The sequence below is a fragment of the Salmo trutta genome, chromosome 31 (genome assembly GCF_901001165.1).
Source record: "Salmo trutta chromosome 31, fSalTru1.1, whole genome shotgun sequence".
Taxonomy (NCBI): Eukaryota; Metazoa; Chordata; class Actinopteri; order Salmoniformes; family Salmonidae; genus Salmo; species Salmo trutta.
In genome coordinates, this window is record NC_042987.1 from 43,552,286 (window position 1) to 43,580,115 (window position 27,830).

Here is a 27,830-nt window from a genome sequence, read left to right on the forward strand (position 1 = left end):
CCAGGGTCAGTTACACTATATAGGGGACGAGGGTCAGTTACTCTATATAGGGTACCAGGGTCAGTTACACTATATAAGGGATGAGGGTCAGTTACTCTATATAGGGGAAAAGGACCAGGGTCAGTTACTCTATATAGGGGACCAGGGTCAGTTACTCTATATAGGGGACCAGGGTCAGTTACACTATATAGGGGACCAGGGTCAGTTACACTATATATGGGACGAGGGTCAGTTACACTATATAGGGGACCAGGGTCAGTTACTCTATATAGGGGACCAGGGTCAGTTACACTATATAGGGGACCAGGGTCAGTTACACTATATAGGGGACCAGGGCCAGTTACTCTATATAGGGGACGAGGGTCAGTTACTCTATATAGGGGACCAGGGTCAGTTACACTATATAGGGGACCAGGGTCAGTTACACTATATAAGGGAAAAGGACCAGGGTCAGTTACTCTATATAGGGGACCATGGTCAGTTACTCTACATAGGGGACCAGGGTCAGTTACTCTATATAAGGGAAAAGGACCAGGGTCAGTTACTCTATATAGGGGACCAGGTGAACCCTTTGTGATTTTAGATGGGACTCTGGTGAGAACATTAAACATTTGTTAATGTTACTATTTCTGTTGCTGTTAGTCTTCAGATGGAGTGACATAGCTGTTAGTCTTGAGATGGAGTGACATAGCTGTTAGTCTTCAGATGTAGTGACATAGCTGTTAGTCTTCAGATGTAGTGACATAGCTGTTAGTCTCCAGATGTAGTGACATAGCTGTTAGTCTTCAGATGTAGTGACATAGCTGTTAGTCTTCAGATGTAGTGACATAGCTGTTAGTCTTCAGATGTAGTGACATAGCTGTTAGTCTTCAGATGTAGTGATATAGCTGTTAGTCTTCAGATGTAGTGACATAGCTGTTAGTCTTCAGATTTAGTGACATAGCTGTTAGTCTTCAGATGTAGTGACATAGCTGTTAGTCTTCAGATGTAGTGACATAGCTGTTGTTGTTGTTTGTCTGTAGGTCACCCTCTCTCTGATCCTGGTCAGATGTGTGGACTGGTTGACCCAGCTCAGCAGTCCTACTGGCAGAGCTCCTTGTGCTCCAAGAAACATGGCTACATCTGTCAGAAAGACCCACCTTCACCCCCTGTTCACCCAGGTAGGTCTGTCAGAAAGATATCCCTAAAAGCCCCATTCACCCAGGTAGGTCTTTCAGGAAGACCTCCCTAAAAGCCCTGTCCACCCAGGTAGGTCTGTCAGAAAGACCTCCCTATAACCCCTGTTCACCCAGATCCAACGGTCCGTTCTACTCTGCTCAATTTAATCCAGTCCAGTCCATTTTAGTCCAGTCTAGTCCATTTCAATCTTGTACAGTTTGTTTTAATTATATTCAGTCCATTTTAATCCAGTCTAGTCCATTTCAATCTTGTACAGTTTGTTTTAATTATGTTCAGTCAATTTTAATCCAGTCTAGTCCATTTCAATCTTGTACAGTTTGTTTTAATTACGTTCAGTCCAGTTTAGTCCAGTTCATTTTTGTATTATTTTGTTTATTATGGGCGGTGTATTTCTTGTATTCCTACAATGTGTTTCCCTGTGTTGGTGATCAACAGAAGAGACAGGTTTCTGCTCCAGTCCGTGGATTCCCTACGCTGCCAGGTGCTTCCTCCTCCAGCGTACTAAGAAGACCTGGACAGAGGCTCAGACGGAATGTCGGAAGGACGGAGGCGACCTGGCCAGCATCCACAACATTGAGCAGCACAGCTTTGTGATGTCACAGCTGGGATATGGTCAGTGAAACACAGATACGCTCACACGTTAGACAGTCAGTGAAAAGGCTAACTCCAACTCTCCCACCTCTCTTCCTCTGTCCCAGCGGCCGCTGACGAGCTGTGGATCGGGATGAACGATGTCAAGACGTCACTACTGTTTGACTGGAGCGACCAATCCCCTGTCACCTTCACCAGGTGGGAGGAAGCCATGCCAATGGGGGGAAACTGTGTCCTGGTCAGGGGAGAGGTATGGTACCATCATCCCCCCTCCACACTGCCCCTAACCCTCACACCCCCTAACCTTGCCCCTAACCCTAACAACTCCTATTTTTATTTTGTTTAACCTTTATTTAACTAGGTAAGTCAGTTAAGAACAAATTCTTATTTACAATGACGGCCTACCAGGGGCAGAACGAAAGATTTTTACCTTGTCAGCTCGGGGATTCAACCTAGCAGGTCCCGTGTGGCTCAGTTGGTAGAGCATGGTGTTTGCAACGCCAGGGTTGTGGGTTAGATTCCCACGGGGGACCAGTACGTAAAAACATTTTTTTAATGAAATGTACGCATTCACTGCTGTAAGTCGCTCTGGATAAGAGCGTCTGCTAACCTCTATGGGCTAGGTGGGACGTGTCCGTCCCACCTAGCCCATAGACAGCCAGTGGAACAGCGTGGCGCGAAATACAAAAACCTCAAAAATGCAATAATTGAAATTTTTCAAACATACGACTATTTTACACAATTTAAAGATAAGACTCTCGTTACTCTAACCACATTGTCCGATTTCAAAAAGACTTTACAGTGAAAGCAAAACATTAGATTATGTTAGGAGAGTACATAGCCAAAAATAATCACAGCCATTTTCCAAGCAAGTATATATGTCACAAAAACCAAAAACACAGCTAAATGAAGCACTAACCTTTGATGATCTTCATCAGATGACACTCCTAGGACATTATGTTATACAATACATGCATGTTTTGTTCCATCAAGTTCATATTTATATCAAAAGACAGCTTTTTAAATTGGCGTGTGATGTTCAGAAAATGTATTCTCACCGAAAACTTCCGGTGAATTCACTAAATTACGCATCATAAACGTTGACAAAATACATAACAATTATTTTAAGAATTATAGATACAGAACTCCTTTATGCAATCGCTATGTCAGATTTTAAAATAGCTTTTTGGCGAAAGCACATTTTGCAATATTCTGAGTACATAGCTCAGCCATCATGGTGAGCTATTCAGACACCCGCCAAGTTCGGGGCACACTAAACTCAGAATTAGTATTAGAAAAATTGTATTATCTTTCCTGATCTTCGTCAGAATGCACTCCCAGGACTGCTACTTCCACAAGAAATGTTGTTTTTGTTCCAAATAATCCATAGTTATGTCCAAATATCTCCGTTTTGTTCGTGCGTTCAGGTCACTATCCAAAGGGTAACGAGCGAGCGCATTTCGAGACAAAAAAATTCTAAATGTTCCATTACTGTACTTAGAAGCATGTCAAACGCAACGTAAAATAGCGATAGTATTCCAACCGGACAATAGTGTATTCATTCAAAGAGGAAAAGAAAAAACAGCGTGGTCTCGTGAATGCGCATATCCAATCTCTTTGAAACCAGGCAGACCACTGAGAAACTGAGCTACTATACTCTGCCCAGAGACAGGAGACGCCTCAATCCGCTTTCTGTAGTTTTTAGAGAGCCAATGGAAGCCTTAGAAAGTGCTACGTAACCATACGAGTTCTGTTATACTCACAGACACAATTCAAACAGTTTTAGAAACTTCAGAGTGTTTTCTATCCCATTCTACTAATAATATGCATATTCTCGTTTCTGGGCAAGAGTAGTAACCAGTTTAAATCGGGTACGTTTTTTATCCGGCCGTGAAAATACTGCCCCCTAGCCCAGACAGACTAAATGACTAAAATGTAAAATGTAGCAACCTAACCTACTGGCCCAACGCTCTAACCACAAAGCTACCTGCCACCCCCTAATCCTGACCCTAACCCTAACACCCCCTAACCCTAACACTCTCTAACCATAACACTCCCTAACCCTAACACTCCCTAACCCTAACACTCCCTAACCCTGGCATTCCCTGGCCCTAACACCCCCTAACCCTGGCCCTAACACCCCCTAACCATAACACCCCCTAACACTCCCTAACCCTGGCCCTAACACCCTTTAACCATAACACCCCCTACCCCTAACACCCCCTAACCCTAACACCCCCTAACCCTGGCCCTAACACTCCCTAACCCTGGCCCTAACACTCCCTAACCCTAACACTCCCTAACCCTGGCCCTAACACTCCCTAACCCTGGCCCTAACACTCCCTAACCCTGGCCCTAACACTCCCTAACCCAAACCACCCATTCACAACCACACCAACCTCTCCCTCCTTGACGGTGTCCTGTGTGACTGTGTCTGTCTTGCAGCAGGGCATGTGGGCTACCCAGGTGTGTGAGAACCAGCATGGTTTCATCTGTATGAAGAAATCTACCTCCAAACAATCAGGGGACCAGGTGGATACTTACCCAGGCTGCAAACCGGTGAGTGGACAGCCAGGGGGAGCAGAGTTCAGCCAGGGGGAGCAGAGTTCAGCCAGGGGTAGCAGAGTTCAGCCAGGGGGAGCAGAGTTCAGCCAGGGGGAGCAGAGTTCAGCCAGGGGGAGCAGAGTTCAGCCAGGGAGAGGAAAGGTCAGCCAGGGGGAGCAGAGTTCAGCCAGGGAGAGGAGAGTTCAGCCAGGGAGAGGAGAGGTCAGCCAGGGGGAGCAGAGTTCAGCCAGGGGGAGCAGAGTTCAGCCAGGGGGAGCAGAGGTCATGCTCTATAGCGCTGATGTTCTCAGGAACAGCCACATATATGGCTCCCCGCACCGGAGACTGAGGTTCAAGCCTCGATTCAAGCCTTCCTGATGTCACTCCCACTTCTCCACCTCTGTTTCCAAGTGTCTGAATAAAGTAGAAAAAAACATTCTGTAAATGTGCCAGATTTAGTCAGCTAGCTAGTTGTCAACTGTAGTCCCTGGGCAGGTAGATAGATAATCAACATTTACATAAAAAATCTAATCAAATCAAATGTTATTTGTCACGTGCACCGAATACAACAGGTGTAGACAATGAAATGATTAACCAACAATGCAGTTTTAAGAAAAAATAAGTGTTAAGTATTTACTAAATAAACTGAAGTAAACAATAAATAAACAAATAAATACAAATACATTTTTTTAAACGAAAATGATAAAATAATAATAATAATTTATGAGCAACAATAAAATAATGTTTATGAGGCTATATACAGGGGGTACTGGTACAGAGTCAAGGTGCGGAGGCACCAGTTAACCTCTCTGGGCTCGGTGGGAGAGTACATAGACGCAAATAATCACACAGCCATTTTCAAAGCAAGCATATATGTCACAAAAACCCAAACCACAGCTAAATGCAGCACTAACCTTTGATGATATTCATCAGATGACACTCCTAGGACATTATGTTATACAATACATGCATGCTTTGTTCAATCAAGTTCATATTTATATCAAAAACGAGCTTTTTACATTAGCATGTGATGTTCAGAACTAGCATACCCACCGAAAACTTCCGGTGAATTTACTAAATTACTCATGATAAATGTTGACAAAATACATAATAATTATTTTAAGAATTATAGATACAGAACTCCTTTATGCAAACGCTATGTCAGATTTTAAAATAGCTTTTCGGCGAAAGCACATTTTGCAATATTCTGAGTACATAGCTCGGCCATCACGGCTAGCTAATTTGACACCCACCAAGTTTGGGGCAACCTAAACTCAGAATTTCTATTAGAAAAATTGGATTACCTTTGCTGTTCTTCGTCAGAATGCGCTCCCAGGACTTCTACTTCAACAACAAATGTTGTTTTGGTTAAAAATAATCCATAGTTATGTCCAAATACCTCCGTTTTGTTCGTGTGTTCAGGTCACTATCCGAAGGGTAACGCGCGAGCGCATTTCGTGACCAAAAATTTCAAAACATTCCTTTACCATACTTAGAAGCATGTCAAACGCCGTTTAAAATCTATTTTTATGCTATTTTTCTCGTAAAATAGCGATAATATTCCAACCGGAATAGGGCACTATGGTGTTGAACGCTGAGCTGTAGTCAATTAATAACATTCTCACATAGGTGTTCCTTTTGTCCAGGTGGGAAAGGGCAGTGTGGAGTGCAATAGAGATTGCGTCATCTGTGGATCTGTTGGGTCTGGTATGCAAATTGGAGTGGGTTTAGGATTTCTGGGATAATGGTGTTGATGTGATACATAACCAGCCTTACACCTAGACCAGCTCAACAGTCTAACAGCTGTTTCTGACCCTGTTTGTCTCTCTGAAGCATTGGACCAGGCACGGCTCCTACTGCTACTTTGTGGGCCCAGAGATCAAGACCTTTGATGAGGCCAAAGAGACATGCAAGAGCTCACAGTCATATCTGGCAGATGTTTCTAGCAGGTAAGAGAGAAACCGGGATGTACTTCTCTATATCAGTAATGTGGACTAGATTAATTTGTCTAGATAATACATTGTCTAATGATCATGAGTTCCGGGTGGACAAAGTTCCATTATAATGTTTAAAATAATGTTCTACTCAAAAACAAATGCATAGTTTTTTCTTATTGGGTCCACTGTTATGTAATCACAGTTTTTGCTCTATACTGAAAGTGCTCCATCTTGAACCCTCGGGTGCTGACACCATTTTGGGGCACTGTGGACTAAAGGACAAACTGCTAAAATATAGTTTTTGAGTAAAATATACCTTTAACCATAATGTTTCAATAATGTCATAATGATAATGTGTCCAGGGTGGATAATGATCCATGATAATGATCCATAATAATGATCCATGATCACATGACATGATAATGATCCACGATAATGATCCATGATAATGATCCATGACCACGTGACATGATAATGAGCCATGATAATGTGTCCAGGGTGGATAATGATCCATGATAATGATCCATTATAATGATCCATGATAATGATCCATGATCACGTGACATGATAATGTTCCACGATAACGTGTCCAGGGTGGATAATGTTATAATGATAATGTCTCTTAATAATAACGTGTCTAGGGTGGATAATGTCAAAATGATAATGTTTTAATAATAACGTGTCCAGGGTGGATAATGTTATAATGATAATGTTTTAATAATAACGTGTCCAGGGTGGATAATGTTATAATGATAATGTTTTAATAATAACGTGTCCAGGGTGGATAATGATCCATGATAATGTGCCATGATAATAATCCACTATGTTACATGATAATGTGACTGTGTCCAGGGTGGATAATGTTATAATGATAATGTTTTATTAATAATGTGTCCAGGGTGGATTATGTTATAATGATAATGTTTTAATAATAATGTGTCCAGGGTGGATAATGCTTTCCTGATCAGCCTGGTTGGGTCCAGGCCAGAGCAACACTTCTGGATCGGACTCTCCAACCAGAACCACATCGACGACTTCACCTGGATGAACAGCAACAGGGTCAGATTCACCCACTGGAACACACAGATGCCAGGTAAGGGACAACTATAGAGATATATAATAATACTATATATTGTAGTGACCATGTGTTTAGAAGCATGTTCATCTACTCCCACAAGGGAGCATGCTTTCTTGGGGGAGTCGATGGAGTGCAGGGCCAGAGCGTTGAGGGTTCACCGACCACTGAGGATAAGCTTACTCTCCCTATCTGTTTCATTACAATATTATATAACGATAATGTAGCATATTTATATAATATCAAACCTGTTGTAATTCTTTGGGGAGAAGGTGAATGGTGATGTTTAGATACAAGACTGTCTATGAAGGAGTAGTAGCCTGACTATAGCTCTATAGTAGGAGTCTGACTACAGTTCTATAGTAGGAGTCTGACTACAGTTCTATAGTCGGAGTCTGACTACAGTTCTATAGTAGGAGTCTCACTACAGTTCTATAGTAGGAGTCTCACTACAGTTCTATAGTAGGAGTCTGACTACAGTTCTATAGTAGGAGTCTCACTACAGGTATATGGTAGGAGTCTGACTACAGTTCTATAGTAGGAGTCTCACTACAGTTCTATAGTAGGAGTCTGACTACAGTTCTATAGTAGGAGTCTGACTACAGTTCTATAGTAGGAGTCTCACTACAGTTCTATAGTAGGAGTCTGACTACAGTTCTATAGTAGGAGTCTCACTACAGTTCTATAGTAGGAGTCTGACTACAGTTCTATAGTAGGAGTCTGACTACAGTTCTATAGTAGGAGTCTGACTACAGTTCTATAGTAGGAGTCTCACAAAAGGTCTATAGTAGGAGTCTGACTACAGTTCTATAGTAGGAGTCTCACTACAGTTCTATAGTAGGAGTCTGACTACAGTTCTATAGTATTAGTCTCACTACAGTTCTATAGTAGGAGTCTCACTAAAGTTCTATAGTAGGAGTCTGACTACAGTTCTATAGTAGGAGTCTGACTACAGTTCTATAGTAGGAGTCTGACTACAGTTCAATAGTAGGAGTCTCACTACAGTTCTATAGTAGGAGTCTGACTACAGTTCTATAGTAGGAGTCTCACTACAGTTCTATAGTAGGAGTCTGACTACAGTTCTATAGTAGGAGTCTGACTACAGTTCTATAGTAGGAGTCACTACAGTTCTATAGTAGGAGCCTGACTACAGTTCTATAGTAGGAGTCTCACTACAGTTCTATAGTAGGAGTCTGACTACAGTTCTATAGTAGGAGTCTGACTACAGTTCTATAGTAGGAGTCTGACTACAGTTATATAGTAGGAGTCTGACTACAGTTCTATAGTAGGAGTCTGACTACAGTTCTATAGTAGGAGTCTGACTACATTTCTATAGTAGGAGTCTGACTACAGTTCTATAGTAGGAGTCTGACTACAGTTCTATAGTAGGAGTCTCACTACAGTTCTATAGTAGGAGTCTGACTACAGTTCTATAGTAGGAGTCTGACTACAGTTCTATAGTAGGAGTCTCACTACAGTTCTATAGTAGGAGTCTCACTACAGTTCTATAGTAGGAGTCTCATACTACTGTTCTATATAACTGAATATCATTGAACATGCTTATAGGTGCTCTTAGCTGTGAACCTGAATGTTGCTCTGTATTTGTGTTCTCTCTTTGCATCAACTTTGACCTCAGGCAGTAGACAGGGTTGTGTGGCCATGACAACAGGGACTCTAGCTGGATTATGGGATGTGCTGAGCTGCACCAATCAGGAGAAGTATATCTGTAAACATCTGGCAGAAGGAGCGGGGCCAACAACAGAACCAATCACAACTGTCCCTCCCAGGTGCCATGAGGGCTGGTATCCTGTGGGGTCTCGGGACTTCTGCTTTAAGGTAGACATAACTTAGAATGAAACTAATATGTATTATGACTGTAGTAACAAACTCTGGAGGAGTTAAAACCTCTTAAAGATTAGACCCTTATTTTATTTTCTCCTACAATGACATACCCAAGGCTAACAGCCTGTAGCTCAGGCCCTGAAGCAAGGATATGCATATTATTGGTACCATTTGAAAGGAAACACTTTGAAGTTTATGGAAATGTGAAATTAATGAAGGAGAATATAACACATTAGATCTGGTAAAAGATAATACAAAGAAAAACCTAACCGTTCTTTTGTATTTTTTTGTACCATCGTCTTTGAAATGCAAGAGAAATGCCATAATTTATTATTCCAGCCCAGGTGCAACTTAGATTTTGTACACTAGATGGCATCAGTGTATTGTAAAGTTTTAGACTGATCTAAAGAACCATAGCATTTCTGTTCAAAATTCAAGACTGCCCAAATGTGCCTAATTTGTTTATTAATAACTTTTCATGTTCAAAATTGTGCACTCTCCTCAAACAATAGCATGGTATTCTTTCACTGTAATAGCTAATGTAAATTGGACAGTACAGTTAGATTAACAAGAATTTAAGCTTTCTGCCAATATCAGATATGTCTATATCCTGGGAAATGTTCTTGTTACTCAAAAACTCATGCTAATCGCATTAGCCTACGTTAGCTCAACCGTCCCGTGGAAGGTACACCGATCCCGAAGACATTTTAATGTTGTTCTCCTCATTTGACATCTATACAGCCAGGTTCTACAATATAACAACATAATAATAATAGCTGCCATTCAGGAGACGCTTTTATCCACAGTCATGCATGCGTACATTTTACAGTATGGCTGGTCTCGGGAATCAATCCCACTATCCTGATCTTGCAAGCACCATGTCCTACCAACTGATCTACAGAGGTTCTAAGTCATTTAGGATAATGACCTGGTTTGTCGTCACTTAAGGATCTCTTCCTAACTGTAACAGATCAGGATCCAGAGACAGTCTGTAGAATAAGGATCTCTTCCTCACTGTAACAGATCATGATCCAGAGACAGTCTGTAGTATAAGGATCTCTTCCTCACTGTAACAGATCAGGATCCAGAGACAGTCTGTAGAATAAGGATCTCTTCCTCACTGTAACAGATCAGGATCCAGAGACAGTCTGTAGTATAAGGATCTCTTCCTAACTGTAACAGATCAGGATCCAGAGACAGGATGTGTCCTAAATGACAGTCTTTTCCCTGTGTTGTGCCAATGGGGCTCTGGTCTAAAGTAGTGCACTACCCCATAGGGCTCTGGTCTAAAGTAGTGCACTACCCATAGGGCCCTGGTCTAAAGTAGTGTACTGAATAGGTTGTCTGTCTGGTCCAGTTCTTTACAGTGCCTCGCGCAGATGAGAAGACCTGGTTTGAGGCTCGAGACATCTGCAGGGTGATTGGAGGAGACCTACTCAGCATACACAGCTCTACGGACCTCCAGTCTATTCATCATGTGTAAGTTCTACAAATAACCTCACTTAAACACTCAGATATTCCAACACACACCTTTATCGATGAGCAACGATTCCAGACCCCCAAAAATTTTCGACAGGACTTATTCTAGGATCCATAGAGTCAACCTATAAAGGTTTAGTAACATGTTTGTTATCTATAAAGGTTTAGTTACATGTTTGTTACCTACAAAGGTTTAGTAACATGTTTGTTACCTATAAAGGTTTAGTAACATGTTTGTTACCTATAAAGGTTTAGTAACATGTTTGTTACCTATAAAGGTTTAGTAACATGTTTGTTACCTATAAAGGTTTAGTAACATGTTTGTTACAGTATATGACAGTTCTATTTCCACCTTCTTCCAGTTTTCTCAAACAAGGTCCACTAGGTGGGGCCCCAGACATACCAATAATGTAATACTGCTAACTCACACTGATAGAAGTTGTATTCCCTGCCATGGTGATAATATAGTATTGTTTTGGATACCGTAGCCATGGTGATAATATAGTATTGTTTTGGATACCGTAGGTATGGTGATAAGATAGTATTGTTCTGGATACAATAACCATGGTGATAATATAGTATTGTTTTGGACACCGTAGCCATGGTGATTATATAGTATTGTTTTGGACACCGTAGCCATGGTGATAATATGATATTGTTTTGGATACTGTAGCCATGGTGATAATATGATATTGTTTTGGACACCGTAGCCATGGAAATAATGTGATATAATGTTTTAGATACCGTAGCCATGGTGGGACTTCCTGGATCGGCCTGAGTGCTCAGGATCCAAACGCTGGCTACGCCTGGACTGATGGGTCACCAGTGAGTTATGTTCACATAATAATACTAATTATAATACTAGTACTACTACTAATTATAATAATAATAGTAACACTACTACTACTACTACTACTAATAGTAATACCAATACTGCTACCAATAGTAATACTACTATTGCTACTAATAGTAATACTGCTACTACTACTACTACTACTACTACTAATAGTAATATTACTACTGCTACTACTACTAGTAATACTACTAATAGTAATACTACTAATAGTACTAATAGTAGTACTACCTTTTCTATGACTACTACTAGTCATAGAAATACTACTACTGCTACTAGTACTACTACTACTTCTACTACTACTAATATAACACTACTACTCCTACTACTACTACTACTACAACAAAAATAGTAATAATACTACTACTACTACTACTAATTATAATTATAATAGTAATACTACTATTACTACTACTACTACTACTACTAATATACTACTACTACTACTACTACTAATATAATACTACTACTACTACTACTACTTATAATAATAATAGTAATACTACAACTACTACTACTAATAATAATAATAGTACTACTACTAGTACTAGTACTACTACTACTAATAGTAATACTACTACTACTAGTAATACTACTACTAGTACTACTACTAGTACTCCTACTAGTAATACCAGTAGTACTTCTACTGCTACTACTACTGCTAGTAATACTTATAGTAACACTACTACTACTAATAGTAATACTACTACTACTAATAGTAATACTACTACTACTAGTACTACTACTACTACTACTAGTACTACTAGTAGTTCTTCTACTACTACTAATAGTAATACTACTACTACTAATAGTAATACTACTACTACTAATAGTAATACTACTACTACTAGTACTACTACTACTACTACTAGTACTACTAGTAGTTCTTCTACTACTACTAATAGTAATACTACTACTACTAATAGTAATACTACTACTACTAGTACTACTACTACTACTACCAGTACTACTAGTAGTTCTTCTACTACTACTAATAGTAATACTACTACTACTAATAGTAATACTACTACTACTAATAGTAATACTACTACTACTAGTACTACTACTACTACTACTACTACTACTACTAGTAGTTCTTCTACTACTACTAATAGTAATACTACTACTACTAGTAGTACTACTACTACTGCTAATTATAATAAGGTGTTGCTGGTATTGTTCCTGAACACTTCCAACTGAACTGCCTCCCATGTTGGCTGATGTTTTTCCTCGAGGAATGTTCATGATTGTCTGTGATAGATTTGAAGTATTGTTCATCAGAAGTCTACCTCATGGGAAAGGTCTTTCTATTACAAATGTGTTTGTCCTCAGCTGTCCTTCCAACACTGGATGAAGGGGCAACCAGACAACTACAACAGCGTGGAGTCCTGTGCTGAGATTTACTCTAACTGGGATGAAAAGGGATCCTGGAACGATGTAGACTGTGAGGGGTACAACGACTGGCTGTGTGAGATCCCTAAAGGTACTGTGAGGTCTACAATGACTGGCTGTGTGAGATCCCTAAAGGTACTGTAATGTATGGATCAATGACTGGCTGTGTGAGATCCCTAAAAGTACTGTAATGTATGGCTCAATGACTGACTGTGTGAGATCCCTAAAGGTACTGTAATGTATGGCTCAATGACTGGCTGTGTGAGATCCCTAAAAGTACTGTAATGTATGGCTCAATGGCTGGCTGTGTGAGATCCTTAAAGGTAATGTATGGCTCAATTACTGGCTGTGTGAGATCCCTGAAGTTAAGGTAATGTATGCCTACAATGACTGGCTGTGTAAGATCCCTAAAGTTACTGTAATGTATGGCTACAATGACTGACTGTGTGAGATCCCTAAAGGTAATGTATGGCTCAATGACTGGCTGTGTGAGATCCCTGAAGGGAAATGCTTACTTGCAAGCCCTTAATTAACCAACAATGCAGTTTAAAGAAAAATAAGTGTTTTAAGAAAGTATTTACTAAATAAACATTTAATTAAAAAATAAGAAAAAAATAAAATCTAAAAATAACTAATTAATGCACATCAATAAAATAACAGTAGCGAGGCCATATGGGGCTCCCGAGTGGCGCAGCGGTCTAAGGCACTGCATCTCAGTTGCCATACCAGGCGTTGATGCAACCAGTCAGGATGCTCTTGGTGGTGCAGCATTAGAATTTTCTGAGGATCTGAGGATCCATGACACACCTTTTCAGCCTCCTGAGGGGAATAGCAGTGGTCGTGCCCTCTTCACGACTGTCTTGGTGTGTTTGGACCATGATAGTTTGTTGGTGATGTGCACACCAAGGAACTTGAAGCTCTCAACCTGCTCCACTACAGCCCCGTCGATGAGAATGGGGGCGTGCTGGGCCCTCCTTTTCCTGTAGTCCACGATCATCTCCTTTGTCTTGATCACGTTGAGGGAGAGGTTGTTATCCTGGCACCACACTGCGAGCTCTCTGACCTCCTCCCTATAGGCTGTCTCATCATTGTCGGTGATCAGGCCTACCACTGTTGTGTCGTCAGCAAACTTAATGATGGTGTTGGAGTCATGCTTGGTCATGCAGTATTGGGTGAACAGGGAGTACAGGAGGAGACTGAGCCCGCACCCCTGAGAGGCCCCTGTGTTGAGGATCAGCGTGGCAAATGTGTTGCTGCCTACCCTCACCACCTGGGGGTGGCTCGTCAGGGTGTCCATGATCCAGTTGCAGAGGGAGGTGTTTAGTCCCAGGGTCCTTAGCTTAGTGATGAGCTTTGAGGGCACTATGGTGTTGAATCCTGAGCTGTAGTCAATGAATAGCATTTTCACGTAGGTGGTCCTTTTGTCCAGGTGAGAAAGGGCAGTGTGGAGTGAAATAGAGCTTGCGTCATCTGTTGGGTCGGTATGCAGATTGGAGTGGGTCTAAGGTTTCTGGGATAATGGTGTTGATGTGAGCCATGACCAGCCTTTCAAAGCACTTCATGTTTATAGACGTGAGTGCTGCGGGTCGGTCGTCATTTAGGCAGGTTACCTTGGTGTTCTTGGGCACAGGCACTATGGCAATCTGCTTGAAACATGTTTCATGTTACAGACCCGGTTAGGGACAGATTGAAAATGTCAGTGAAGACACTTGCCAGTTGGTCAGCGCATGCTCGGAGTACACATCCTGGTAATCTGTCTGTCTCTGCGGCCTTGTGAATGTTGACCTGTTTAAAGGTCTTACTCACATCGGCTACGGAGAGTGTGATCACACAGTCATCCAGAACAGCTGGTGCTCTCATGTATGCTTTAGTGTTGCTTGCCTCGAAGCACGCATAGAAGCAATTTAGCTCATCTGGTAGGCTTGCGTCAATGGGCAGCTTGCAGCTGTGCTTCCCTTTGTAGTCTGTAATAGTTTGCAAGCCCTGCCACATCCGACGAGCATCGGGGCCGGTGTAGTGGGATTCAATCTTTGTCCTGTATTGACGCTTTGCCTGTTTGATGATTCATTGAAGGGCATAGTGGGATTTCTTATAAGTTTCCGGGTTAGAGTTGTCGTGTCTTTGGGCACCATTAACTGAAGACATGTTTATCAAAATAACTCCCTGTAATTATTATCATTCGATTAAACTGATTAATCGTTTAACTGTAATTAACTAGGAGATCGGGGCACCAAGGAAAATATTCAGATTAAAGTTATAATTTTCCTAATATAACTTTCCTATATCATAACATTATATTCTATTATAGGATAGGCCGATTATCTTCTGATTTAAATGGTGTATTTTACCTCGCGTCCAGTCTCATTCCCAACGTCGTAAATTGTTGTATCTGCACGAACCCAGCCTTTACTAAAAGTCATCCATACATCAATTGTCTTCAAATCATTTATTTACTAAACTAAGTAATTCACAGAAAGCATACAAACAGTAATTATCGTCACAAAGAATTGGTAGAGTAATGTGCCCTAGTGGGCTAAACTGGCATGGCTGGTGTCTTGTTAAAAACAAAGGGTCATAAAGGGCAGCTGAGAAGACACTACAGAGTTCATAAATATTAACAATTGATATGCTAATCCTTTGCACATGAACGCTCATTCATTCGGGAACAATTGCAATCAATATATATTTACGCTCAGTGTGTCGTCGGGATCCTTGTTGGAGAGTTTTTGTCCTGTTGGAGAGTTTTTGTCCGCGTTCTCTCTCTCTTGGTTAGAATGGACTTTCAAAGCGACATTTATTAATGTCGTTATAGAATGGATGTTTCGTCGGTCTTCGCGTTCGATGATATCGAGTACTTAGCTGCAGACTAATAATTAATATCAAAGACTTGTTCTTATTCTGTCGGTATCGATAGTCTAAAAGTTAACCACGTGGTGTAGTTAACTTTCAGTAGAGGAATTGGATGGTCAAACCTATTGGCCAACTCGTAATGGAGTGGAGGCCTGGTCTGATGAAGGAAAATCAGGGTGGGGATTTTATACGTGAACATAGAACAGGCTTGTCACATGACGCCTGGTCCTGTCTGTGTCCCTGGGGGGAGTGCCGATGACTGATTTAAGCTTTGAACAGAAATACATTCTATCACATTAACATCAGCACATAGCATCTCAACGTATTCCAAATAGCTTTATTCTTATTAATACATTTTATACAACCATTTAGATGCAAGTCCCATAGCTGAGGCTATTATATAAACGGTATTATGGTAATATGGCTATATTGTCTCTTCTGAGTATCACAAAATTGTACCAAGCGGACCAGTTCGTAGCTGGATTCTTCACCGATCTTTATACCTTCTCCAGAACATAAATGTCGTTCGGTTCCCCAATTTTGTAAGTTGTAAAAATTTCCTTTGTCTCTCTATGAAACCTCTCTGTGTCTCAACTGGCCCATGCGGCAGGACATTCTCCATTAGAACTTTACGACCCCTTCACACAGGGCCTGGGTGGGGGGAGGTAGGTTGGGGGATGGTGCAAGGGGGAGGGGGTCAACTGTCCTCCCTGTACTCAAAGAGGGCAACGTCATTACAGAGTCCTGCTCCTTGAAAGCAGCAGCTCTACCCTTTAGCTCAGTGCGGATGTTGCCTGTAATCCATGGTTGAGGTATGTATCCTTCTGGTTGAGGTATGTACATATGGTCACTGTGGGAACGACGTTGTCGATGCACTTATTGATGAAGCCACTGTGACGTAGAAGTCCGTCACTGGCCGCGGGCAGCATTTGGTACTTTAAAGCACTCACACATTCATCACTCCTCCCTGCTCCATTATCAGATAAGTTAACAATGTGGGTCGACACACTTTTCTCTATCTTAGTACATACATTTCACACTTACGTCAGTAACCGGTTAGGGTATAAAGAAATAAACAGACAAGTGTTCATATTTAATATAAGCAATATTTATTATACTTAGATGTTTTGGATGAGCGCATTGTTTGTTCTGTTCCTCCCTCTCTCCATCGCTGTAGCTTCGGGGTATGCTGGATAAGGACCCGAGCTAAGGGAATTGGGCTTACTTTGTAGTGCCTGTCCGGAATGGCTCATTAATGTAAATGGGCATATTGGAAGACACTGTCAGTGGTGATGTCATTTTGTAAATGTTATATTGTGATGTTTCATAAACGTGTTGCAATGTATATATTTTGGTATGTTTAGATAAATGGAATCTGTAGGTTGAATAGGTAATTGCTTAATTAATTAGTGTTAATTGTTCTGAGGGGAGGGGCTACCCCTACAAAAGGAGCCTCTCTTTCAGTTCATAGGGAGGCATTTTGGATTGAGCTGTGGGTGGGGCAGCTTCGTTTTTAAGCTGTCCCATGAGGTATACGTTTGATGGCAGTACTGTTGTTTTTGTTCCGGAATCACTATGTAAATAAACACCTTTGCACAGAAGAACTTTTGCGGCTCCGCCATCTTTTTCTTTTTGTGGAGGTTAGGTTTTCCAGTTTAGCCTTCTGGCCTACTCTACGTGACACATTGACTGATGTGGTATACTTTTTTTTCTCTGGTTGCACATGTAACATGCTGGTAGAAATGAGGTAGAACTGATTTAAGTTTCTCTGCATTAAAGTCTCCGGCCACTAGGTGCGCCATGAGGTTCTGGTCAAAAGTGCATCACTATAAAAGGAAGACATTCAGGATGTAGCGCCTCTGTCTGTGGGACGGAAGTATTTTAGTCGACCTCACGTGCATGATTAGTAATCTTACTGGGACCAGAAGGCTTTAGCTTGGTGAGCTAACACAGACTTCTCTCTCCTCTTCTCCATTCTCCTCCTCTTTTCTCTGTGGCATTACAGGAGTGACCCCACTACCTCCTCCCAACAACACCGTCCCTGGTAAGTTTCCTTGACAGTACGCATCCCATAGCTCCCAGGACTCCCTGGAAAATAATGGCAAGTGTTGATGAGTTGTCTATCACTCAATGAATAAATGAATGAGCTCACCACATTTAAAAGTATAAATATTTTGAGGACGCATTGTGGTATGCTAGTTTGAACTTTGGAATGCAGTCCAAACGGCCTTTGACAAGTCCCCTCGAGAGACCGAGCGGACAAGTCCCCTCGAGACCGAGCGGACAAGCCCCCTTCTAGAGACTACACCAAGCAGATAAGTCCCTTCTGTGGAGACTACACCAAGCAGATAAGTCTCTAGAGGGGACTTATGTGCTTGGTCTCTAGAGGGAACTTATGTGCTTGGTCTCTAGAGGGGACTTATCTGCTTGGTCTCTAGAGGGGAATTATGTGCTTTGTCTCTAGTCTAGACCAAGCAGATAACTTATTTGAGTATTTTCTAATCCTGTCTAGAGTATAATGTGACAGAGGATGGCTGGCTGGAGTTTGGAGGCTCTCAATATTACTTTAATTCTGAACTGCTGGCCATGGAGGACGCCAGACACTACTGTCAGCAGAGGCATGGGGACCTTGTTGTTATCAACGGACTAACAGAAAATACATTTCTGTGGAAAAAGGTAAACACCTATAGTGTCGCTATAGTCCTGCTTTCAAACACATTGGCAGAGCTATATACACCAGTGGTGTATAGTACTTAAGTAAAAATACTTTAAAGTACTTCTACTTCACTACATTCCTAAAGAAAGTGATATGCTTTTTACTCCATACACTTTCCCTGACACCCAAAAGTAACATTTTGAATATTTAGCAGGACAGGAAAATGGTCCAATTCACGCACTAATCAATCCCTGGTAATCCTTACTGCCTCTGATCTGACGGACTCACGGCCTCACGGAACACAAAGGCTTCGTTTGTATATGATGTCTCAGTGTTGGAGTGTGCACCTGGCTAGCCGTAAATAAGAAATATTTGCTCAATATAAGGAATTTGACATTTAGTTTTGATACTTAAGTATATTTAAAAACATACTTTTAGACTTTTACTCAAGAAGTATTTTACTGGGTGACTTTCATTTTATATTAAGGAATCTTTACTTTTACTCAATTATAATAATTGGGTACTATTTCCACCACTGATATACACTGAATCCACAAAACATTAAGAACACCTTTCTAACATTGAGTTGAACCCCCTTTTGCCCTCAATTCGTCGGGGCTTGGACTCTACAAGGTGTCGAAACAGACGGTACCCCATGTTGACTCCAAGACAGCTAGTCCCTAATGTTAATTGCTCTTTTTTCAGATCAATAAAGAGCATTTGGGAATCCATTACATCGGGCTAACAGTTGATCTTGATCGCTCTTTCGGGTGAGTATAAAACGAGTAAAAGAAGATTATCAAACAAATAAAAATACAATGTTTTTTATATCACTTCTAAACTGGTGGTGTCAAACTGCTGTTCTATTGCTGCGTTCATGACATTTTAGAAACTCTAAAATACAAGCTTCCTTTCTGGGAGAAATCAATTTAAAAGGCCCTCCAATTGGAGACTTTTCAGACATGCTGAACTCTGACGTCACCTACCAAGAACATAACTTGACAAAACATTATTTATCCAAATCAATTTATTTGGACCTTTTTTTAACACTATAATTTGGATGAGAGCGTGATGGCTGCGCTTTTTGTTCATGGTTGACGTAGCTACTTAGACATTAGCCAGTTGGCGTTCTCAGCCAGGTCAAAGCATGTGAATGCACACAACTCATTGCTCCGTGTTTAGAAGTTGTATTTCCGAACATTCCGGCATGTCATGAACGCAGGATATTTTCTGAGTATTGTCTGTGTTCTATGTCTTGTGTGTTCTGAGTTCTTGTGTTTTGAGTTCTGTGTTCCATGTTTCGTGCAGAGGAGAAGCCACGGCAGGGCCAGGCTGGGCAGAGGCCCTGCCAGATTGAATACTGGCCCACCCAATAAGGCTGGCTTAAAATATAAAAATTGAAATAAATTATTTTGATTTGTTGTTTGTATTGCTTCCTGACTTATCAGAAATGTTGAAAAATGCAGTGGGTTTCAGGGATACCCCACCACCTTACACATACAGTTCCTTCAGAAAGGATTCATATCCCTTGATTTATTCTTCATTCTGTTGTTACAGCCTGAATTCAAAATGGATTAAATAGTATTTTTTCTCTCACAAATCTACACACAATACCCTGTAATGACAAAGTACAAACTTGTTTTTATAAATGTTTACACATTTATTGAAAATGAAATACAGACATCTCATTTACATAAATATTCACACCTCTGAGTGAATACATGTTAGAATCACACTTGGCAGCGATTACAGCTGTTAGTCTTTCTGGGTAAGTCTCTAAGAGCTTTCCACACCTAGATTCTGCAACATTTGCCCATTATTCTTTGAAACATTATTCAAGCTCTGTCAAATTGGTTGTTGATCATTGCTAGACAACCATTTTCAGGTCTTGCCCTAGATTTTCAAGTAGATTTAAGTCAAAACTTTAATATCGGCCACTCAGGAACATTCGCTGTCTTCTTGGTAAGCAACTCCAGTGTAGATTTGGCCTTGTGTTTTAGGTTATTGTTCTGCTGAAAGGTGAATTCATCTCCCAGTGTCAGGTGGAAAACAGACTGAACCAGGTTTTCCTCCAGGATTTTGCTTGTGCTACGCTCCATTCCATTTCCTTTTATCCTGAAAACCTCCCCAGTCCTTAACCTGTTGGGGATAGGGGGCAGTATTTGCACGGCCGGATAAAAAATGTACCCGATTTAATCTGGTTACTACTCCTGCCCAGTAACTAGAATATGCATTATTGGCTTTGGATACAAAACACCCTAAAGTTTCTAAAACTGTTTGAATGGTGTCTGTGAGTATAACAGAACTCATATGGCAGGCAAAAACCTGAGAAGATTCCTTACAGGAAGTGGCCTGTCTGACCATTTCTTGCCCTCCTTGATCATCTCTATCCAAAACAGGGGATCTCTGCTGTTACGTGACACTTCCTACGGCTCCCATAGGCTCTCAGAAGGCGGGAAAAAGCTGAATGATGTAATTCCAGCCCCAGGCTGAAACACATTAGCGCATTTGGCAAGTGCTCTATCAGAGGGCCATCAGACTGAGGCTCGTGCATGAGGGGATCCCATGCTTTTACTTTCGCTCTCTTTGTATTAAAAAACGATTTCCCGGTCAGAATATTATCGCTTTTTTACGAGAAAAATGGCATAAAAATTGATTTTAAACAGCGGTTGACATGCTTCGAAGTACGGTAATGGAATATTTACAATTTTTTTGTCACGAAATGCGTTGTGCTCGTCACCCTTCTTTAACATTCGGATAGTGTCTTGAACGCACGAACAAAACAGAGGATATTTGGATATAACTATGGATTATTTGGGACCAAACCAACATTTGTTATTGAAGTAGAAGTCCTGGGAGTGCATTCTGACGAAGAACACCAAAGTTAATAACATTTTTCTTATAGTAAATCTGACTTTGGTGAGTGCTAAACTTGCTGGGTGTCTAAATAGCTAGCCCTGTGATGCCGGGTTATCTACTCAGAATATTGCAAAATGTGCTTTCACCGAAAAGCTATTTTAAAATCGGACATATCGAGTGCATAGAGGAGTTCTGTATCTATAATTCTTAAAATAATTGTTATGCTTTTTGTGAACGTTTATCGTGAGTAATTTAGTAAATTTTGAGTAAATTCACAGGAAGTTTGCGGGGGGTGTGCTAGTTCTGAACGTCACATGCTAATGTAAAAAGCTGGTTTTTGATATAAATATGAACTTGATTGAACAAAACATGCATGCATTGTATAACATAATGTCCTAGGTGTGTCATCTGATGAAGATCATCAAAGATTAGTGCTGCATTTAGCTGTGGTTTGGGTTTTTGTGACATTATATGCTAGCTTGAAAAATGGGTGTCTGATTATTTCTGGCTGGGTACTCTGCTGACATAATTTAATGTTTTGCTTTCGTTGTAAAGCCTTTTTGAAAACGGACAGTGTGGTTAGATTAACGAGAGTCTTGTCTTTTAAAATGGTGTAAAATAGTCATATGTTTGAGAAATTTAAGTAATAGCATTTCTAAGGTATTTGAATAACGCGCCACGGGATTTCACTGGCTGTTACGTAGGTGGGACGATTTCGTCCCGCCGACCCTAGAGAGGTTAACGATGACAAGCATACCCATAACATGATGCAGCCACCACTATGCTTGAAATATGAAGAGTGGTTGTCACGATCGTCTAAACGAGTAGACCAAGGCGCAGCATGGTTAGAGTTCCACATGTTTAATAAATATGAAACTCACCAAAACAATACAGACGAAAACGAAGCGTGACGTTCTGGGCTGCTCACAGGCAGCTACACAAACACAAGATCCCACAAAGCACAGGAGGGGAAAAGGTTGCCTAAGTATGATTCCTAATCAGAGACAACGATAGACAGCTGCCTTTGATTAGGACCCATACTCGGCCCAAAACAAAGAAATACAAAAACATAGAAAAAGAACATAGAAAGCCCACCCCAGTCACACCCTGGACTAACCAAAATAGAGAACAAAACCCTTTCTATGGCCAGGGCATGACAGTACCCCCCCCTAAAGGTGCGGACTCTAAAGGGGAGGGTCCGGGTGGGCCTTCCTTACGGCGGCAGCGTGACAGTGGTACTCAGTGATGTGTTGTATTGAATTTTCCCCAAACAAAACACTTTGTATTCATGACAAAAAGTTACATTCTTTGCCCAATTTTTGCCAAATTACTTTAGTGCCTTGTTGCCTTATTTTTTATTCAGTACAGGCTTCCTTCTTTTCACTATATCATTTAGGTTAGTATTGTGATTGTTGATCCATCCTAAGTTTTCTCCTATCACAGCCATTACACTGGTTTAATATCACCATTGGCCTCATGGTGAACTCCCTGAGCGGTTTCCTTCCTCTCCAGCATCTTAGTTACGGACGCATGTATCTTTGTAGTGACTGGGTGTACACCATCCAAAGTGTAATTAATAACTTCACCATGCTCAAAGGGATATTCAATATCTTATGTTTTGTGTTCTGAGTTATTGTGTACTGTGTTCTTGAATTCTTGTGTTCTGAGTTATTGTGTCCTGTGTTCTGTCCAGGTGGATGGACGGTTCCCCAGTAGTATTCCAGAGATGGGACAACAACCAGCCGGACTTCAGGAACAATGATGAGAACTGTGTTGCCATGGCTAGCTACATTGGTGAGCTAAAGATGAGATGAGGCCAAAAAAAAATCCTCTCTTATAAGAACTTCCATTGAGTTATTTTCATTCAGAATCTTGGGGCTGGTTACCACATAACTCAATGGCATGACTAGGTCTACTATAACTGTCTGTTCAGGTTTCTAGCATGACTATAACTGTGTGTTCATGTTTCTGGCATGACTATAACTGTGTTTTCTGTGTGTTCAGGTTTCTGGCATGATTATAACTGTGGCACTGAAATGAAGTCCATCTGTGAGAGGAGTGGTTCCCCCCCAGTGAACAGCACCGTGCCCCCTACTGCCCCCCCCACAGGAGGCTGCCCCCCGGAATGGATCCTCTACCAGTCTAAGGTCAGTAAGAGGAGAGAATGGATCCTAAGGTCAGAGATCAAAGGTTACACAGGAGGAGTGATATAATCATGATTATGTAATAATAATATGTTAAATGTCTTTCACATGAAAACAGACGATACAGTTTTACAACAGGCTTTGAGAATGGAAGTCTAACTCAAAGTGTTTGCCTATAATCAATCAACTTGATTAATTGCTTATTGATTTGTTTATAGTGCTACAAACTGACTGGATACCGGGTACCTAGCACCTGGCTCGAGGCCAGATCGTTCTGCCAATCCATGGGAGCTAACCTGGCGTCCGTCACCAATAGGCAGGAGCAAGGTGAGATTATTTTAACCTCTATGGAGCTGCTCATGCTGTCACAGATGCTATAATGGAACAGATATAAAGATGAGTCATCTATCTACCTCTATGGAGCTGCTCATGCTGTCACAGACTCTATAATGACACAGATATAAAGATGAGTCCTCTATCTACCTCTATGGAGCTGCTCATGCTGTCACAGATGCTATAATGGAACGGATATACGGATGAGTCCTCTATCTATCTCTATGGAGCTGCTCATGCTGTCACAGACTCTATAATGACACAGATCTAAAGATGAGTCCTCTATCTATCTCTATGGTGCTGCTCATGCTGTCACATATGCTATAATGAAACAGATATAAGGATGAGTCCTCTATCTATCTCTATGGTTGCAGTGTTTCTGACGACCCAGATGACTTCTGGTGCTACTGACCTGTGGATTGGACTGAGTAACTTAAACCGGGACGCGTTTGTTTGGACCGATGGCCAGGCAGTCAAATACTTAAACTTCGATCTCATGAAGGTACGCATGTACACACATTTACCTAAGCAATGAGGGCCGAGGGTTGTGTTCCACGGCCAATATACCACAGCTGGTCGTAGGCATGACGACCAAGCAGACATTTACACATTTAAACATAAACAAAACATTCACATAAGACATAATCAATGTTCCCGCCTAAAATGCAGAGAAGCACGAGATTGAACTTCACTCACCTTTCTCTAGTTTTCCTCTTCAGTTGACAGTGTTTCGCTCTACTGTGGGAATTGTAATCGAATCAGCACAATGTTAGCCAATTTTAATGTAAAATACCGACACAAAACGAACTATGCAAGAGATTTTCTTGTAGGCAGAGCTCATTGGAGTAGGATTCTATTGACAGGCAGGACTCAGCCTGTACTCTACACAGACCGGTGCCACATTACCAATCAGAGCTGCATAGCCATATATGGATCTGTGCCGTTCACTGTGTTTAGGCTACAGTACGAGCGGTCGGTTGTAGATGCTCTTGTTCTGAGATCAAAGAGAGAGCTACATGTAGCCACCGGTGTATGTTTTGCTAGTTAACTAGTTATTAGCCCAGTTCTAGCTCATTTCCAGTCAAAAATTTCAATAAGCATTTCTCTACGTCTGGCCATGCTTTCCACCTGGCTACCCCAACCCCGGCCAACAGCTCAGCACCCCCCCCCCCCCGCTTCTCCTTCACCCAAATCCAGACTGCTGATGTTCTGAAAGAGCTGCAAAATCTGGATCCCTGCAAATCAGCTGGGCTAGACAATCTGGACCCTCTCTTCCTAAAATTATCCGCCGCCATTTTTGCAACCCCTATTACAAGTCTGTTCAACATCTCTTTCGTATCGTCTGAGATTCCTGGAGATTGGAAAGCGGCCGCGGTCATCCCCCTCTTCAAAGGGGGTGACACTCTAGATCTAAACTGTTACAGACCTATATCTATCTTGCCCTACCTTTCTAAAGTCTTCGAAAGCCAAATAAACAAACATATCACCGACCATTTCGAATCCCACCGTACCTTCTCCGCTATGAAATCTGGTTTCTGAGCTGGTCATGGGTGCACCTCAGCCACGCTCAAGGTCCAAAACGATATCATAACCGGTATCAATAACAGACAGTAGAGTGCAGCCATCTTCATCGAACTGGTCAAGGCTTTCGACTCTGCCAATCACCGTATTCTTATTGGCAGACTCAACAGCCTTGGTTTCTCTAATGACTGCCTCGCCTGGTTCACCAACTACTTCTCAGACAGAGTTCATTATGTCAAATCAGAGGGCCTGCCACAGGGTGCAATTCTCAGGTCGACTCTCTTCTCTGTATACATCAATGATGTCGCTCTTGCTGCTGGTGATTCTCTGATCCAACTCTACGCAGACGACACCATTCTGTATACATCTGATGCCCTTCTTTGGACACTGTGTTAACAAACCTCCAAACGGGCTTCAATGCCATACAACACTCCTTCCGTGGCCTCCAACTGCTCTTAAACGCAAGTAAAACTAAATGCATGCTCTTCAACTGACCGCTGGCCGCACCCTCCCGCCCGACTAGCATCACTACTCTGGACGGTTCTGACCTAGAATATGTGGACAACTATAAATACCGCAGTGTCTGGTTAGACTGTAAACTCTCCTTCCAGACTCACATTAAGCATCTCCAATCCAAAATTAAATCTAGAATCGGCTTCCTATTTTGCAACAAAGCCTCCTTCACTCATGCTGTCAAACATACCCTCGTAAAACTGACTATCCTACCATTTCTTGACTTCAGCGATGTCATTTACAAAATAGCCTCCAACACTCTACTCAGCAAATTGAATGCAGTCTATCACAGTGCCATCCATTTTGTCACCAAAGCCCCATATACTACCCACAACTGTGACCTGTATGCTCTCGTTGGCTTCTCCTCGCTACATATTCGTCGCCAAACCCACTGGCTCCAGGTCATCTATAAGTCTTTGCTAGGTAAAGTTCTGCTTATCTCAGCTCACTGGTCACCATAGCAGCACCCACCCGTAGCACGCGCTCCAGCAGGTATATTTCACTGGTCATCCCCAAAGCCAACACCTCTTTGGCCGCCTTTCCTTCCAGTTCTCTGCTGCCAATGATTGGAACGAACTGCAAACATCACTGAAGTTGGAGGCTTATATCTCCCTCACTAACTTTAAGCATCAGCAGTCAGAGCAGGTTACCGATCGCTGCAGCTGTATATAGTCCATCTGTAAATAGCCCATCCAACCAACTACCTACCTACCTCATCCCCATATTTGTTTTGTTTTCCTGCTCTTTTGCACACCAGTGTCACTACTTGCACATCCTCATCCTCATCTGCATATATCACTCCTTTGTAAATCTGCTAAATTGTAATTACTTTCGCCATTATTGGCCTATTTATTGCCTTACCTCGTTACTTCATTTGCACACACTGTATATAGACTTTTCTATTGTGTTATTGACTGTATATTTTTTTATGTGTAACTGTGTTGTTTTTGGTCGCACTGCTTTGCTTTATCTTGGTCAGGTCGCAGTTGTAAATGAGAACTTGTTCTCAACTGGCCGACCTGGTTAAATAAAGGTGAAATAAAATAATAACAATGGGGCAGTGGTTTCTTCCTACAAAAGTACAAAATGTGTGCATTTCTGGCCATTTTTGAAAAGCCAGTCAGGTAAAGAGCTTTTTTTATATCTTAAAGGGGCGGTGTTGTATTTTGAGACGGTCTTGAATAAGCTAAGTAGCCAATAGGCAGAGGGTAGAATAATTTGTATGATTCTATGTAATAATTGTATGGGAATAATAACGTAACATGTTTCTGGCATCAAACAACACATTCAGTCACCACCTTGTCTGAAGGACAAGTGGATCAACAGGTTAATGTCAAGTCCTGCATGTCTCATGGAATGTAGGCCTATATTGAACACCACACATTGGCTGCTACTGTAGACTGAATGATTGAACAGCTATTTCCATGTTAAAATGTTATGGGATGCATTTTCTCCATTGTTTTTGATGGATGGCCTCTCTGGTAGGCCTACATTATGATCAAAGAGCCAGAGTTGCCTCCTTGTCCACTGTTACAACTGTAACTTAAAGCAGGTACAGCCTCAGTGTTCACAGTAAAACTGTAACTTATAGTGGGTACAGCCTCAGTGTTCACAGTAAAACTGTAACTTATAGTGGGTACAGCCTCAGTGTTCACAGTAAACGTGCGCTGGAAGTTGCACATCATTTTCACAACTTTCAAATTTGTGCAAAGCAGCCCTTAAATTTGCTTAGTGGTGAAAATTGAGTAAACATTTGACATAATATACAGATACATTACAGCCTGGAACACTGGTTGGCACACTGGACATGATGTAGTAGTTTACTTTGAGTTTAATTTGCTCATTTTATCCCTAAACCAGTAATGTTTCTTAATAAATAACCCTAATATATCATATTTTGTTTCTTAATTGTAGAGACTGTCGCAGATGTTCCCATGGCATCACCATAGTCAGGTAAAGTCCCTTTAAACTTTAAGTAAACACAGACGTACACACACAGGACCTAGTGAAAGTCTACACCCGCTTTGCACAGTCTTCACATTTTGCTGCCTTAGAATTAAGT

The 27,830-nt window shown here is 41.4% G+C and overlaps 1 protein-coding gene across 1 annotated transcript in view; it reads left to right on the forward strand.

Annotated features, from left to right (window-relative positions):
* Positions 1-27,830, forward strand: part of LOC115170247 (macrophage mannose receptor 1-like) — a 70,561-nt gene that overhangs the window by 34,263 nt on the left and 8,468 nt on the right. Inside the window, exons 6-23 of the mRNA XM_029726643.1 lie at positions 1,023-1,160; positions 1,615-1,791; positions 1,878-2,020; positions 4,216-4,329; positions 6,148-6,263; positions 7,196-7,344; positions 8,963-9,162; positions 10,526-10,647; positions 11,388-11,472; positions 12,833-12,983; positions 17,748-17,786; positions 18,255-18,418; positions 19,104-19,168; positions 22,951-23,051; positions 23,262-23,404; positions 23,620-23,728; positions 24,109-24,236; positions 27,683-27,721. Of these exons, the coding sequence (XP_029582503.1) occupies positions 1,023-1,160; positions 1,615-1,791; positions 1,878-2,020; positions 4,216-4,329; positions 6,148-6,263; positions 7,196-7,344; positions 8,963-9,162; positions 10,526-10,647; positions 11,388-11,472; positions 12,833-12,983; positions 17,748-17,786; positions 18,255-18,418; positions 19,104-19,168; positions 22,951-23,051; positions 23,262-23,404; positions 23,620-23,728; positions 24,109-24,236; positions 27,683-27,721 (2,183 nt within the window). The remainder of the gene's footprint in view (positions 1-1,022; positions 1,161-1,614; positions 1,792-1,877; positions 2,021-4,215; positions 4,330-6,147; positions 6,264-7,195; positions 7,345-8,962; positions 9,163-10,525; positions 10,648-11,387; positions 11,473-12,832; positions 12,984-17,747; positions 17,787-18,254; positions 18,419-19,103; positions 19,169-22,950; positions 23,052-23,261; positions 23,405-23,619; positions 23,729-24,108; positions 24,237-27,682; positions 27,722-27,830) is intronic.